The following is a 17,690-nucleotide window of genomic DNA, read 5'->3' on the forward strand; positions in this document are numbered from 1 at the left end:
TTAAAGCATATTTTATTTATATTTAAATAAAAATATAAATTAATTTGTAATTTGTTTGCAAATATAGAATGGAGAGTTGAGCAAGTAGAAGAAAGCACAAAAGCAACAATGTGATATGTTTGGAAATTCAAACAACAATTGGTTTCAAATGTTTGTGCAAATCAGGGTTATCAAACCAGGTTCAGGTTTGACTTTCAGATAAGATGGCTACAAAATTCCTTTTTTACAGATTTTTTTTAGTAAACTGTATAAACCTAATATATTATGCAATTGAATAGGGTCTAGTCAGGTTCTGCTGTGCAGAACCAAAACCTATGAAATTGTGGAGAAGAATAAGCCTGCAGACAGTCAAATAATGTTCTGTGCAATGTACATAAAATACTTCGGCTGAACTTCTAGTCTGCATACTGGTGAATTACTCTGAGCATAATTTTTGGACAAATTCATGAATTGTAAAGGACTCATAGTCTGAGAGTTCATACCAGATGTTTTTAATTGGAAAAATACCAGTACAATAAGAACTGGCAGAAAATCTATATATTTGCATTTAGAATGAAGTTATTGGATCCCCCTGCCTCTATAATTTTTGCCATGAGGCAAGATGGGGGGCAAATAAATCTAATAAGTAAAATAATTTTAATGGAAATCCCACATGCAATGTGATAATGCATAGTTTACTGCTTATGTAAAAGTTCAAGATTTATGCTATATGGTAATTTATTGTAGAATAAATAATTTAAGCTGCTAAATTCATTAGCAGGTTTTTTTTTGCAAACATACATATTATATAGGGCAAATCTCCAGAAGGAGGTGATTTGGAACACATGGAAAGGCCTACAATAGAATAGAATGAACCTTTATTATCAAAGTACAGCCATGTATACATTGAGATTAGCTGAGCCTCACTTCGTGCTCCCACCCCCCAACTCACAGTGACAAAAAACCCTCCATCTTATTACACCATGTGAACTAATTGCACCACACACCGGCCTCGCAAGTCAATTCTGCATAAAGTTTATAAAAATTATTTCCTGTTCAAAAGCCTAACAGCCCACGGATAAAAGCTGTTTTTCAGCCTGTTGGTGCAGCTGGCTATACTCCTATATCTCCTATCCGATGGTAGGAGAGTAAAGAGATACCGTCCAGGGTGTGAGTCATCCCTGAGAATTTTCCTCACTCTTTCAAGGCAACGAGCCCTGGCGATGTCATCCAGTGGTGTCAGGGAACAGTCCACAATGTCTTGTGCTGTTCTCACCAGCCTCTGTAATACTTTCCTATCCGTGGCTGTCAGACCAGCATACCAAACCACAATACCATATGAGAGGACGCTCTCTATAGTAGACCAGTAAAAGAGGGTCATTAGCCGTTGTTCTACCCTGTTCTTCCGCAAGACCCTGAGAAAGTGAAGCCTTTCTAGCCACCTGGGTTGTGTTAACTTTCCAGGTCAGATCTTCACAGAGGTAGACTACCAGAAATTTAAAGGAGGAAACTCTCTCTACACAGTCCTCCCCGATGTAAAGTGGGGCAGGCTCCTCCTTTTTTCTCCGGAAGTCTAGCACCATCTCTTTCGTCTTGCCGATGTTCAGGTGCAAGTTGTTGTTACTATACCATATGGGTAGTTTTTGTACCTCCGCCCTGTATGCTGTCTCATCCCCACCTGTAATAAGACCCACCACAGTCGTATCATCTGCGAACTTAATTATCATAGTGGATGGGTCAGATGATACAAATTTGTTTTCTAATATTTAATTAGTTGTGTCTTTTTTCAGACTTGTGTGGCAGCTATGGAAGGATTTTAAAAAATTACGTGGTTCCATACATTCCAAAACACCTCTTTCATGTGCTTTATAGAGACCTAATGTTACATATGTAAGAATATACAGTATGTATAACACTTAGGTTCATTGATATTTGTTTTTAAAATTGTATATTCTTTTTATATGTGCACCTGTGTGCTTTTCTTTTTAGTTTGAAATATTGTGCCATATATAATGTGCAAACATTTTGTTTTCTTGAAGGTCAGATTGTGTAGAAATTCTCAAAAAATGTGGAGACTTAAGCAAATTTCCTGAGGGACATATGGCTGAAAGCATCTGTGAACTTTTATCTCCAGCTGATGATTTGGAGACTTGCATACCGTTAGATACCTACCTTCGTAAGTACTGAAGAACAGGCCCAATAAAACATTTAGAATTCAAAGCAGTTTACAGTTTTCTAGGCTTAACCAAAAAACCAATGGGATCAAAAGCCTAGGATAATTACAATTTATAATTATTTTATTGTCATTCAGTTTAATTACCTTTATAATAGTGCCATTTTGTGATTCCAATATTGCTGGTTCTTCACAATGGTCACATACAGAGTTCTTTTTAGCCTATGCAGAGCTCTGTTCTAAAATCTTAAAAGTGGTATTTTAATTGGCAGTCTTTCACCTTGTATGTATTGTACTTCCTTTTAAGTATAGTCACCATAATTTGTTCCTATTTCTTTGTTACAGTGATACTATGATTGGTTCATTTTTCTTGAGCTTTTTAATGTTCCTTCTGTGTTTAGATTTTCTAGGCTATTATATTATTTATTTTATTTGACAGACTCTTCCAAAATTTCTGCCCCAAATTTTGATTTCCCAAGCATCCAGCACACCATTATTCCAACCTATTTTATCTTCTGCCTCTTACATTTTATAGCATCCATTAGAACAGTAACTTATTCATCTTCAGATAGGATAAATCCAGACTTCACTCCTGCAAAGAATTTCTGATTCTTCGGAATGTAACTGACATTATGATACAAGATTTGGTTCAGAATTCATCCATAAATGTCATCCTCCCCTTCTGTTACAGTGATTATTTCTGTCTGCTATTTTTCAAGTGCACAGCAATAGGGTCAAATTTATAGTGCTCCTTGGAAGTGTAAGTTGTCACCTTTTAACAGGTTATAGATATACAAAAACACAGTTGGAAGGGATCTTGGAGATCTTTTGGTCAAACCCCTGCCCAAGCAGGAGATCTTATACCCTGTACCAAAGAGGGGGAATGATGGCACTTTTATGACTTGTGGGTTTCAACTGCCAGAATTCCTGAGCCAGCCATACTGTCCAGTGATAAAGTACAAGTAATCCTCGACTTACAACAGTTTATTTAGTGACCATTCAGAGTTACTGTAAGGTCCTGCCTCAGCTATCTTTTCAGGAAAGCATGACTCTTGAAACAAGCATTATTTCAAGAGGAACTTTTACTGAGGGAAAGTGATTGCAAAGAAGCCAGGTGGGATCTGAAGTTCCCATGTGAATCGTTAAGCTAATTTCCCCTTTGTTCAAACCCTACCCCAATACCTCAGGCCCAGTCCATCAGGAGCCAATCCGCCGGCATTACGGCAATGGTGGGATTCAGCTGATTCGCACCACTTTGGTAGAACCGGTAGCTAATTTTTTGTTGCCTAGGCCCAGAATGGATTTTTGGAAGCGGCATCCACACAGACAACTGGTTGTTCACATATTTGAATCCCACCACTGCATGAACGTGTTATGAGAACCCTGGGATGAGAAGGTAATAACGTCATCTTCTTGGCGTCGTAGCCTGGGTAACAGGCTGAAATTGGCCAAAAAGGATGGCCCATTCCTTTCTCCCTATTTCTCATACAGATACATCAAAACAAAAGCAACAAATTCTGAAATCCCCAAATAACAGTTCCCCTCCTCAGAATGGCAGCATCCCGAAAGGGACCTGACATGCTGCCCGCCTAAAAGAAGGAGAGTTGTGACTGGAGCAGACAAAATAATAAACAGGGAATAAGAAAACAAAGATTAGAATCATTTTGGTTTATCCGGGTACTGATCATGGAAGTGCTTAAACAGTCTAGGGGCTTTTTTTAAAAAAAAGTTTTATTATTTTTTTAACAGAGTTCAATAATAATTATTCAACAAAAACGTGTTGTCTGAGTATCTTATTCACTAATTAAATTCCTAATCCCTAAATCTTTTCTCTAACCATTTGTAAAATAGGTCCCAAATTTGAAAATATTCTGTTTCTTCTTTTTCTTTCAATCTTAAAGTAAGTCTGCATTTCCGCACAGTCTTAATATTTCTTTGATTATTTCTTCTGGTGGTATTTCTTTGTTCTTCCAATATTGTGCAAATATAATTCTTGCCACGGTTATCACATGTAGAATCAAATATGTACTTTGCTTATCAAATTTTTCTGGCATTATACCTAGTAAAAAAATTGCAGGTTTATACTCTGTGTTTTTCTAACATTTTTTCTAACTAAGTGTGGATTATTGTCCAATATCTCCTTGCTTTAACACATGTCCACCACATATGATAATAAGAACCTGGTTTGTGTTTACATTTCCAACATTTCTCTGGCATATTTTTAAACATTTTTGCTAATCTTGTTGGTGGCAAGTGCCATCTATAAAACATTTTGTATAGGTTTTCTTTATAGGAGGCTGACATTGTCAATTTATAGTTTCTTTCCCACAAACTTTGCCACTTCTCTAAATCTATATTATATCCAAAATTTTTGCCCATATTATCATTGTTTCTTTTACCTGTTTGTCTTCCATTTTCAGATTTAATTAAGTTTTTGTTGGAAATTAGTAATGTCTGGTCAAACATAGTCTGCTCTTTGTAAAATCCATACTGTTTAATGTCTTTATCATATCTCACTTGCATTTGTAAATATTTCCCTCTTTATCTTTGGGTATGTTCTGGAATCTCAAATAATGTACCGCCTTCTCCATTTCCAAAGCAGCAACCGTACCTTCTAGGTTTTGTTCTAATCTTTAATTCTCTGTCATTAGTGCTTCAATTCCCCCCCCCAGTATCTTCTGATTGATCTTCCACCTTCTGAATTCTTTGTTCATTTTTAAGGATCATTTGTGGTAAACCTCAAATTCTGTCTTTATGTCAAGCATTTGTTCGTTTAGCTTATCAAGATTGCTTTTTGTTTCTTGATCGTTCTTCTGCATCATTTCTTGCATTAGTTGTAAAGTCGCATGCATCTCTTTTTGGAGATTGTTTGCCTTCTCTCGTTGTAACATTGCTTCAATAGATCTCTGACTTGCTGGACTAGATGTTCCAGAAGAGGTTGCAGAGGCAGGTTTTTTTGTAATTTTAGTAAGGTTTGGTGCACTCATTGTTCGATCAGGCAAATTTTGTAAATCCACAGGGAGAAGAGAAAGAAAAAAAAAGCCAACTGCTTTAGGCTAAAATCCAACTTTAAAAGGGAGCCAACTATTTTAGGCTATAATCCAAGTTTAAAAGGGAGCCAATTGCTTTACGCTATAACCGACAGGGAGAAGAGAAAGGGAAAAAAGCCAACTGCTTTAGGCTATAATCCAAATTTAAAAAGAAGCCAACTGCTTTAGGCTGTAATCCAACTTTAAAAAGAGCCAACTGTTTTAGGCTAAAATCCAACTTTAAAAGGGAGCCAACTATTTTAGGCTATATTCCAAGTTTAACAGGGAGCCAACTGCTTTACGCTATAACCCACAGGGAGAAGAGAAAGGGGAAAAAAAGCCAACTGCTTTAGGCTATAATCCAAATTTAAAAAGAAGCCAACTGCCTTAGGATGTAATCCAGGTTTAAAAGGGAGCCAACTGCTTTATGCTAATCCAAGTTTTTTTTAAAAAAAATAAAAAAATAAAAAAGCCAACTACTTTAAGCTATAATCCAGCAAAATAAAAAACACCAACTTCATAGGTCTAATCCAAATATTTCTGTCAGTTTGAAGATATTAGAGAAAGAAAGAGAAAGAAAGAAAAGAAAAAAAATCCCTGTCTGTAAATAGTTTCTATAATAGTTATGTCTAATGTTGAAAGATGTAGTTTAAAAAGTGTTTGTTTTTTCTTTTGTAGAAACACTGGATTTTCTTTGTTTAGCACAGGTATTGTTTCAAGGTCATCACTTCTGATTTTTCTGTATTATTGTAGTATCTTCCTTCACCACTAGATGTCCTCATTAGTTATAGTGTCTCTATTCAGTAGTAAAACTTTTATTTAAAATACTCTTTCACAACAAAGTAAAAAAATCTTCCCAAATCAAAAGAATTAGCCAACAACAGATTATCATTTTTTTTCTTTTCAATCAATCTCAAATGTTTTCTGCATATTTTTGTATTCCTTAATTTTGTTCCCCCATTCCAAATTTCTTGCTGCTCTTAACTGTCTTCTTCCCAAGTCTTCCTGGGTTGTTTTACTTTCAAAAGTTATCCAATTCAGGGAATTATATTTTAAAAGTCCATAGGGAAGAGAAATAAACATAAATCTCACCCAGATCAAACATGTTGTTGGCAGTCAGCTGTTTGGCAGCGCTGCTGCGGCTCTTCCCTTCTTCTTGGGCTGTCTGCATAGTTGCCGGCAGCTTTTCTCCCGCCTATTTGAAGAGTTTCTTTGGTCTGTTTGGGCCAACTGCCGTTGGCTCCGAACTCCCAAGATTTCCCTTCCTCCTCCTTGCCTCTCCAGGGCAACTTTCTGACCTCTTTGGGTCTCCAGATGAAGTGAAATTGGACTAGGAAATCAGAGGTTCGGTTTCTTTCATCTGTCTCGCCATGATAGCTGGGGTGAACACCAATCTAGGGGCTTTAATGTGCTTCTTATGTACCTATTCATTTTGGGCCCCCAGGAAGTCTTTCCATCCTATTAGTTATTGAGTGGTTCCCCTGTGTGTGCGTGAGACAAGGATTCCCTAATCTCAGAATGCTGTTTCCCTTCTACCATAAACAGTTTAGGCATTGGTGCAGGCGTTGGCTTTAAAGGGGAAACCATTTCCTTTTTCAACAAACTACAGTGGAAAACAGGGTGAACTTTCCTTAATGACTTAGGCAACAGGGTGAAAGTCCTGCTGTGTCGCCACTTGGAAAGGTGAAAAATTGGTGCTGGTATGCACAGTGTTGTTTATAAAGCACTGGAGGTTCCAGACTGAGTTCATTTATTCTGTCCCCCCATTCATTTGCGGATGGTGACTAGAACTGAGTCCTTGATCATTACCTAAAAAATTCAAAAACGCTCTCCAGAACTTAGATGTGAATTAGATTCTTCTGTCAGAAATAATTAGTTGTGGTGTTCCATGTAGGTGGTTAATGTGGTGTAAGAACATTTTTGTTAGTTCCTTAGCAGTGAGAATTTTTTGACAAGGGATAAAATGTACTTGCTTGGAGAACAAATCAGTCACCACCCAGATCACAGTATTTCCCACACTTTCAGGACATTCTACAATAAAGTCCATAGAGATCTCTCTCCAGGTTGCTGATGGCTCGGCCACTGTTTGAAGGAGCCCCAGTGTTTTCTCTTGTCTCTGCTTTGCCACTGCACAAATAGGGCACTTGGAGATGTAGCTTTCAATGTCCTTTTTGAGAGAGGGCCACCAAAACTACCTCTAGAAAAGGTGCAGAATTTTCATGAAACCAAAGTGCCCTGCCAGTTTGGAGTCATAGCAAGCCTGTATATTTTAAATCTCTGGGTGGCTGGCACATACAATTTTCCACTCACTCATGCCAGTCCCTCCTGAATGAAGCAGACATTCTTGTGACTAGAAAACCACTTCTCCTTCCAGGGCTTTTTTGAAAGTTGCTTTCATGACTGTTCATTGGCACGTATTCTTTTCACTGAGCCCTTGTGATTACCTGGCTACCAGTTGGTATGATGGGAGCAAAGGCTTAACTATTTCTGCCTTGGAGCTATTGTATTGAGGCATTCGAGATAAAGCGTCTGCCAGGAAATTCTCCCCCCCCCCGGTAAATAACGTAGGGTGAAAATGAATCGTTGGAAGTATTGGGGCTATTGAGCTTGCTTAGAGGATAGCTTTTGGGAGGTTTTTTAGTGATTCCAGGTTCTTGTTATCAGTCCACACCTGGAATCGGTTTTTACTTTCTTCTAAGAAGTGTCTCCAGGAGAGGAGCACCCACCTAACAGCATATGCTTCCTTCTCCCACATGGCCCAGTGTTGTTCAGTTTCGCTCAGTTTTTTTTTTGACGTATAAGCGCATGGTTGCAGCTGATGCTGCTCATTGTTGTGCAACAATGCAGCCCCTACTGCTACATCATTGGCATCAGCTTGGATGAGAAAAGGTTTTTTGGGTCTGGCTGTTTAGCATTGTTTCGAAAAGCCACTTGAGGTTTTTGAATGCTTCCTGGCATTCCATTTCAGCAGCAGGGCTGAAATGCAGCAGAGTTTGGTTTATCCATCTCCATTGTTTTCAGCAGATTGGTGATAGGGAAGGCTATCTGAGCAAAATAGGGGTTGAATTCCTGGTAAAAGTTGGCAAATCCCAGGAAATTTTGCAGCTGCTTTCTGGTGCATCGTGGCACCCACTCTAGCACTGCCCATACTTTTTTTGGGTCCATTTCCACTCTCTCGTGAGAGATCTGTTACCCCAGATAGTCAATTTTGTCTTGATGAAACTCACATTTGGACCATTTGACATTAGGTTTGGCAGCATGGAGCTTCTTTAAAATGGCTCTGACCAGTTTCACATATTCAGCTTTCATCTCTGTGTAAATTAAGATGTCATCAAGATACACTAGCACCCTTTTGTACAGGTGCTCATGTAGTACGTTGTGTATCAACTGCATGAACACTGAGGGCATCCCTTGCAGTCTGAATGGAAGCATCTAGAATTGAAAGCAACCAAGCGGACAGTTGAAAGCAGTCTTCCATTCATTCCCTCTCTCTAATCCTAACGCAGTAGTAAGCCTTTTGTAAGTCCAATTTCGAAAAAATCCTCCCCTTGGCCAGGTGGGCCAATATGTCTTTTATTAAGGGAAAGTGGTATACATTTTCCACACACACTGCATTTAGGCCTTGATAGTCAACACAGAGATGAAGAGTGCCATCTTTTTTCTCTCTAAACAGAACAGGGACAGCCACCTAGGTTGGGCCAGCTGAATAAAGACCTGGTTTTTGTCAATGAAGGCATGTAATTCATCTAATTTTCTTGGGATCATCGAAGCTGAAGCTTCGGTAATTTGACCCCTGGGATGATCTCAATGGCACAGTCTGTGGGTCAGTGGGGAGGAAGCTTATCTGATTGCTAAACACATCCCTTAGGTTTTGGTGTTCCCTAGGGATGGTTAACGGATGCGGTGGCTCAGTGGGTTAGGACACTGAGCTTGTTGACCAGATGGTCGGCAGTTTGGCGGGTCAAATCCTGAGTGCAGAGTGAGCATCTGTTACTCGTCCCAGCTTCTGCCAACCTAGCAGTTCGAAAGCACGTAAAAATGCAAGTAGAAAATAGGGACCACTACAGTGGGAAGGTAACAGCGTTCCATGTGCCTTTGGCATCTAGTCATGCCGGCCACATGACTACAGAGACATCCTCGGACAAGTGCTGGCTCTTCAGCTTTGAAATGGAGATGAGCACCGGCCCCTAGAGTCGGAAACGACTAGTACGCATGTGCGGGGAAACCTTTACCTTTACCTTTAGGGATGGTTGGGAGGTCTTTCTCTTGCACTGCTGCTCCGATGTCTCAGTGTAGTGCCTGTTGGGGTACCCTGCATTACATGGGGGTTTGTCCCTCAGTGGGAATTTCAATAGTCCCCTCCTCCAATCCACCCGTGGGTTCCATTTTTTCAGCCAGTCTAGCCCAGGGGCCTTTCCATCCCAGCACTTCCAGCTCCTCCCTCCATCCCTGCCAGTGGCTGTCTCAGATGAGGGTGACTCCTTTCATCCTCCTTCCTAATCGTCTTTCTTCCCAACACCTATGGACAGTCTAGATTTAGATGAGCCCCCTAGGCTCGCAGCTTCCTCCAACCATCCGGTGGAGTTCGCACCTGGGTAAGCCTTGGCGTAGACTTCACCCATCACTTGGTTTATTCCTGTTCATTGCCTTGAGTAGACATCATTTACATCAAAGCAAAAGCAGCAAATTCTTAAATCCCCAAGTAACAGTCTCCCTCCCCTCAGAATGGCAGTGTTTCGATAGGGACCTGACAGTTACACCGGCTTTGCAAAAAGTAAGTTATAACCTTTTTTCACATTTAAGACCATTGCAGCATCCCCATGATCATGTGATCAAAATGTGGATGTTTGGCAACTGGTTCATATTTATAATGCTTGCCGTGTCCTGGGGTCATGTGAACACCTTTTGTAAACTTCTGACAAGAAAAGTCAACGGGAAAGTCAGATTCATTTAACAACCATGTTGCTAACTTAACAACTGCAATGATTCATTTAACAATTGTGGCAAGAAAGGTCGTAAAATGGTGCAAAATTCACTTAACCAATGTCTCACTCAGCTATAGAAATTTTGAGCTCAATTGTGGTTATAAGTTGAGGATTGCCTGCACCCACAACGTCTGGAGGCAAGTTGTTCCATTGATTAATTATTCTCACTTTCAGGAAATTACTTATTAATTCTAGGTTGGATCTTTCTTTGATAAGTTTCCATCCATTACTTTTTGTCTTTTCCTTGTCTCCCCACATCAGCTTTTTTCCAGTCCTCTGGAAAAGTTCCCTGAGGCTCCAGGAACTTTGAAAGATATGGTTCAGTAGTCCCAAGAACAAATCTGCTGGCTCCTTCAGAACTTTGGGACGTAATCCATCTGGTCCTGGTGATTTGTAATGTATTGGGCCTGTTTTACTTGAACTGTACCACGTGGGTTTTGAATGCTGTTGAGACTGCTTAATCAGGGAATTGGGTAACAGTCGCCGGCTCCTCAGACAGGCAGTCTCCAGGACCACTATTGCTTGGCTCTAGGGTGGCAATAGGTTCCTTCAAACCTATTGGCCGCCACCTAATGGCCAGAGTATAAATAGCTGCATAGAAGCCTTGGTTAACAGTTCAGTTCCTGTATTCAATAAAGCATGTTCCTGCCTAAACTCTTTTGCCTCGTCTTCTGCTTGCTGCAAAGAACCCAATACACAACACTGGCAATGAAAGTGCGACCCTGCTCCTTCAGAAGTCACTAGGTGGTGAGGCTAGCCCAGGGGTCGGCAACCTAAAAAAGAAAAAGAGCCACTGGGAACCGGTTCCATCACAAATTAAAAAAAGAGGGAGCCGCGTGCGTGTGTCCATGCACGCGCATGCGCAAAAAGTTTTTTTGCGCGGACGCACGCAGCTGCCATTTTTTTAAAAATGAGATGGAACCGGTTCCCGGTTGCCCGATGGCGACGGCCCGTCTGCAAAGCTGCCGCTTTCGGCAGCTTTGCAGACGGGCCGCGGCAGCTTCCGCAAAGAGCGGCGCCCCTGCCCATTCCGAGAGGTGCGCGCGCACCTCTCCGAACGACCGGAGGTGCGCGCGCACCTCCCCAAACCTTTGGGGAGGTGCGCGCGTACCTCCGTGCGAAGGGGCAGCGGCGCCGCTCTTTGAGGAAGCTGCCGAAAGCGGCAGCTTCACAGCTGCTTTCGCCAGCTTCACAGACGGGCCGCGGCAGCTTCCTCAAAGAGCGGCACCGCTGCCCATTCGCGCGGAGGTACGCGCGCACCTCTCCAAAGGTTTGGGGAGGTGCGCGTGCACCTCTTCAAACGGGCGGTGCCACTCTCCATTTGGAGAGGTGCGCGCGCACCACTGCCCGTTGGAAGAGGTGCGCGCGCACCGGGCGGCTGGGAGCCGCAAGAGACGGCTCAAAGAGCCGCATGCGGCTCCGGAGCCGCAGGTTGCCGACCTGTGGGCTAGCCAAAGCGCCTGGCAGGGAACGTGTCCCCCCCCCTTGGTCGTCCTAGCACTGCCACGCTAGTGACCACCAGCCCTGCGGATCAGTCCCAGGGCCTACAAAGGAGCAGGACAAGGAAGAAGAGAAGCCCAAGCCAAGAAGACTTCCTGAGTTGGCGAAGGTTGGAAAGCTTGAGGAATTTGATGTCACTCATCCAGAGAGATGGGCGTCGTACATCTCGAGGGTCGAAAACTACCTCGATGCCAACCAAGTTGGTGAAGACTGCCTGAAGGCTGCAACGCTCCTGTGCGTCTGCGGGCCTGCAACCTTTGATATCGCGGAGAACTCGGTCACACTGGTGCAGCTGGAGTCTGTAACGTTCGCAGACCTGAAGAAACGGCTCGGCAAGCATTTCCAGCCCAAGCTATTGGTAATAGTTTGGAGGCACGCATTCGAACAGAGAGTTCAGCAGCTGGATGAAACTGCAACAAAGTTCATCATGGCATTGAGACAAGTTTCACGTTTGTACCAATTCACCAATTTAGAAGAAAGGCTTCGAGACTAGCTCATCTGTTGACTTCGGAGCAGAGAGCTGCAGCAGAAACTCTTTTCTAAAGAGACTCTCTTGCTCCAGGAAGCCTTAAAAGAGATCATGGTGGATGAAGCCTCCGGCAGGGCCATGAAAGCCATGCGGCCCACCAAAAGCACTCAGCACAAGGAGGCCATCCACCACGAGGACACTGAACTTACAGAAGATGTTGACAGCAACCATGAAATGGACAAGCTTCAATGGCACAACGACCAACAACGGCACAATGACCAACAACAAAGGACTACTTACAAGGCAATTCCCTTCTCTTGGTGTCCAGGTTGTGGCGGCCGCCACCAATGCATGGACTGTAGGTTCTGGACAGCCACGTACGTGTTGGGCCTGCGGGAAGACCGGAAACATCGCTTCAGTCTGTAGAGGTTGACAGAAGGACCGCCAATTGGACATTCCGATCAGGAGGTACCGGGGCCTTGGGGCAGTTTAGCATAGGGTTTTGTTCCAGCCGCTGGAGCATTTGCTACACAGGAGCTCGCTGCCCTCTTAAGCCCAAACTCCGACTTCAGGTCGAGCTTCAAGGCGTCCCTTGCAGGATGGAACTGGACACTGGTTCAGCCGTGTACATCATTTCACTTGAAACCTTCCATTTCGTCTGCAACCTCAGCAAGAGGGGGGCCAAGCTTAGGCCATCCGACATTATCCTGACTGACTTCCAGAACTCTCGAGTCGCCATCAAGGGCAAGGCCACACTGGCTGTCAAGTTCAAGGGGTTTTCAGGGCCTCTGGATGTTATTGTAGTGGAAGGTGAGAGAATGAGCTTGATAGGGCTTGATTGGTTTGATGCTCTGGGCATCCAGGTCACTGGAATCCATCGGACACAAATGACGAACTTGGCGGCAGTATGCGAGGAGTTCACGGATGTTTTTGACACTAGCCTTGGAACGTACAAGGACTCTCCGATAGCCTTTAAACTTGACCCTGCCATAATGCCTATCAGAATCAACCCCGCAGAGTGCCATTTGTGCTTAAACATAAGATAGATGCTGAAGTGGATAAGCTAGTTGAATAGGGGGTACTACAGCCCGTAGATGGGGGTGAATGGGAAACCCCAATTGTCACACCACTTAAGGCCAATGGGGAGGCCAGGATTTGTGCTGATTACAAGTGCACCATTAACCAGGCACTTAAGCAGCATGCGTACCCCGGTGCCAGTCGTTAGCCACATCTTGGCATCACTGCAAGGGAGTACGGTTTTTGCAAAGTTAGATTTGACACAGGCTTATCAGCAGCTACCTGTGGACGAGGCCACAGCCGCTTCACAAACCATTGTAACGCACAGGGGGGCTTTTAAAGTAAAGCGCCTCCAATTTGGCGTTAGTGTAGCCCCTGGCATTTTTCAAGGTGTTATGGAGCGTACGCTCAAGGGCATTCTGGGGGTCTGCCTCTACTTCGACAATGTGCTCATAGCCGATGAGTCCACTGAGGTGCTTGCAAGGAGGCTCAAGGCTGTCCTTCCACGGTTCCGCGAAGCGGGCCTTAAACTTAAAAAGAATAAGTGTAGCATAGGGGTCCCCTCTACTGAGTTCCTGGGTTTCCATATTGATGCTGAAGGCATCCACCCTGCCGAGTCCAAGCTGAAAGCCATTTAGCTGGCACCCAGCCCCAGGTCAAAGGGAGAGCTTCAGGCATTCCTGGGTCTCCTTAATGTTTACCATGCATTCCTTCCTAACAAGGCCGCAGTGGCAGAGCCGTTATACCAGCTCTTAGACAAAAACACCCCATGGAAGTGGACCATGGTTCACAAAAAGCAGTTTTAAGGCAGTAAGGTCACTACTGTCTTCCAGTTCAGTGCTCACTCGCTTTAAAGAATCATTGCCTGTATGCCTTGCTTGTGACGCATCCCCTTGTGGGGTGGGGGCTGTTTTAAGTCACTTGGAAAGTGATGAGACTCAAGTCCCAATTGCCTATTACTCAAGGACATTGTCCTCTGCCGAGTGCAATTACGTGCAAATTGACAAAGAGGCATTGGCCATTGTGGCCGGGGTGAAGATATTCTATGATTACTGGTATGGCAGGGAATTCACAGACTTCACAGACCATAAGCCACTTTTGGGGTTATTTACTACAGATAGGCAGAGACCCCAAATTCTGTTCCCGAGGATGTTAAGATGGTCCATCTTCTTGTCAGCCTACATCTTCAGGCTGGTTCACAAACCCGGCAAAGACATGGGTCACGCAGACGGCCTCAGGCGGTTGCCATTGCCACAGATTGAGCCAGATCCGGCTCCAGCAGCTCGCATTTTGTCCATTCAGGATTTGCCTGAGTTTCCCCTCCATGGATCTGGCTGCAGAAACTGCTGCAGACAAGGTTTTAAGCAGGGTGCTATCCTAGATTCACACAGGGTGGCTAGAAAGAGTCCTGGACCCAAGTTCCAGAGCTACTTCACACGTAGACATGAGCTTTCAGCTCACAAGGGTTGTATTTTATGGGGGAGCAGGGTCATTGTTCCCAGTTCATTAAGAGACAGGGTACTTCAATATTTGCATGAGGGACATCCGGGCATCATCTGGATGAAGGCATTAGCACAAAGCTATCTATGGTGTCGTGGGTTAAATAAGGCTATCGAGGCTCACGGGCGTTACACGTGTCAACAGTCCAGGCCAGAAATGCCACATGCTCCTGCCCACATATGGGAGGAGACACATACTCCTTGGTCGAGGATTCACATCAACTTCGCTGGGCCCTTTCAGGGACAGCAATTTTTGATAGTGGTCGACAGCCAATCTAAATGGCTGGAAGTTTTTCCAATCGCAAGTATGGCTACTGCTAGGACCATCCACATGCTTAGAAACCTTTTTGCAACACACGGGTTGCCGGACGTCGTAGTATCCGATAACAGGGCTCAGTTCACAGTGGCAGAGTTTCAAGCCTTCTTGAGGACTAACCTCATAAGACATGTTACATCGGCTCCCTTTACCCCTTGACTAACGGGCAGGCCAAACAGATGGTGTGCACCACAAAGGAGTCACTCAAGTGCATAGTGACTGGGGATTGGCACCACAGGCTGGCTGATTTTTTGCTTTGCCAGCACACTACGCCTTGCACAGCAACAGGCAAGAGCCCAGCAGAGCTTCGCTGGGAAAGAAGACTAATCACTAAACTGGACAGGCTGCATCCAGACCAGGTGGCAGCAGACACCTCTCGCCCAAAACTTCCGAGGGGGTTGCAAGGTGGGCCCGGAACTATGGGCATGGGAACTTATAGGTGCCGGGTAAAATTGTCAAAGTCTCACCCTCTCGTATGAGGTGGCCCTGGATGGCGAGTGAATCGTTCGCCGTCATATTGATCAGCTGTGGAAGTGGTTCCCAGAACGGCCACAAAGTGAGGACGTCATGACAGTTCCGCTCTTAGAGCCAGAAACCGGCAGCTAAGCGGGGCAATTCACGTGCCCTGAGGACTCTAGCAGTCAGTACAATGGGGAGGTGGAGATGGGCAAAGCCTGGGAGTGCAACATGGGTCCCCTGACGGGGAAAGTCAGCCCGATCAAGACAGCTGCTGTGCTAACTCTGCTGCAAAGATGGACTACGGTTTGGGCCGACCTGGAATGGCCGGCCAGAGGGACTCGAGTCAGTCTGACTCTCGTAGACTCATGAGACCTGGTCTACCCAGCCCAGCAGGCAAGCTGGTAGACTGGGAGTTGCCTGGATCCCCCAGGCGATCTGCAAGGTCACATAAGCCTCCAGCTTATTTGCAGGATTTTGTTTTAAAGTAATTGAATTATTGTAAGTGCTTGTATGACTGCTGTACTTTATTTCTTGTTCAGAAAAAGTAACTCTACTATTGCTAACATTTATAACACTACTGTAGTTTATTTTCAACCATTGTTTTATTATAATGTGTGTACATTCTATGGGGGAGGGATGTAATGTATTGGGCCTGTTTTACTTGAACTATACCACGTGGGTTTTGAATACTGTTGAGATTGCTTAATCAGGGAGTGGGGTAACGGTCGCCGGCTCCTCAGACAGGCAGTCTCCAGGACCACCATTGGTTGGCTGTAGGGCTGCAATAGGTTCCTTGAAACCTATTGGCCACCGTCTAGTGGCCAGAGTATAAATAGCTGCGTAGAAGCCTTGGTTACAGTTCAGTTCCTGCATTCAGTAAAGCATGTTCCTGCCTGAACTCTCTTGCCTTGTCTTCTGCTTGCTGCAAAGAACCCAGTACACAAAAGATATGTATAAGTAACATACACTCACTGAGCAGTTCTCAGGGGTTTACAGTTAAAAATATAAAACCATATAAAATACAATATCTCAGTAAAAGGAGGCAGTTAAAACAAGAATAGAATAATTAGTTAAAAAGGCAGGGAGAGGAGCTTCAGGCATAACCAAACCTAAGGTGAGCCTTATGCAAGTCAGCAGAGTTAAGTCTTCCATCTGCAGGTAGTCCTCATTTAGCAATTCCAGTTGGGGCCAGCAACTCCATAGCTAAGCATCATAATTAAGCAAAACATCACATGTCCACAACTGGCTTATGACCTTGCTTTTTCTTCAGTCATTAAGCATGGTCACTAAGCAAAATGTGATTTGGCATATAGTTTTGCAGTATTTCCCCTTTGCCATTTTGACATTCTACAGATTCAGTTGGAATAGCTTCTTTGGTATCTGAATCACAGTCTGAATCTGGGCCATTGTGTGTACTGTACTCAGTGCACTTTTTAAAAGGCTGGGTTTTCAAGCTCATGGTCCTAGCTATTATCTTAATTCATTTGACACTATTTCAGAGAGATGTCTTTGCAAGTTTGTGTATATCCAGGTAGTCCTAATTGAGATCAGAATTTCTATTGTTAAGTAGGGGGTTATTATGTCCAATTTTATAATCTTTCTGCTACCTTTTGCAGTGGTTGTGAATCATGTGGTCATTAAATAAATCTGGCTTTCCCCATTGACTCTACTTGCCAAAATCTGACTGGAAAGATTGCAAATGGCAATTACAAGGCCCAGGGACACTGCAACTGTTGTTAAATACAGGCCAGTTGCCAAGCAGTCAAATTTTGATCCATGTGACCATGGGAATGCTGTTTTGGTTATAAATGTGAGGACTGGTTATAAATCACTTTTTTTAGTTCTGTTGTAACTTTGGTCACTAAATGAATGGTTGTAAGTCAAGAACTATCTTGACTTACAACAAACCAGCTTCTTCTAACCAAATACCCCTGAACTATATTGAGAATAAAGGTTCAGTGTTAAGATTTATATTGATTAAAAAGTCTAGAAGTTAAAGATTTCTGTAGGGGGCACCAGGATGGGGAAGGTTGATTTGAACAGTTAATAACTCATTCCCCCCTTTCTCTGGCAATTGTAATGGTCTCTGATATATCTTTTACTATTTTCAGTGAACAGTACACCAAAACAATGTCAGCAGTTCAATTGTTTGTATAAAGGAAACCATATTAACCATAACTTTACTTTTAGTATTTCAATGTTGTTTTGGTTTTTGTTGTATAAATGATGGAAGGTTTTTTTTTACAATATATCTGTGTGCTTAC

General features: G+C 43.4%; 1 protein-coding gene across 1 annotated transcript in view; it reads left to right on the forward strand.

Annotated features, from left to right (window-relative positions):
* Positions 1-17,690, forward strand: part of RECK (reversion inducing cysteine rich protein with kazal motifs) — a 278,973-nt gene that overhangs the window by 153,541 nt on the left and 107,742 nt on the right. Inside the window, exon 12 of the mRNA XM_083377076.1 lies at positions 2,019-2,155. Coding sequence (XP_083233202.1) covers positions 2,019-2,155 — 137 coding nt within the window. The remainder of the gene's footprint in view (positions 1-2,018; positions 2,156-17,690) is intronic.

This window comes from Vipera ursinii (assembly GCF_947247035.1).
Source record: "Vipera ursinii genome assembly, chromosome: Z".
NCBI lineage: Eukaryota > Metazoa > Chordata > Lepidosauria > Squamata > Viperidae > Vipera > Vipera ursinii.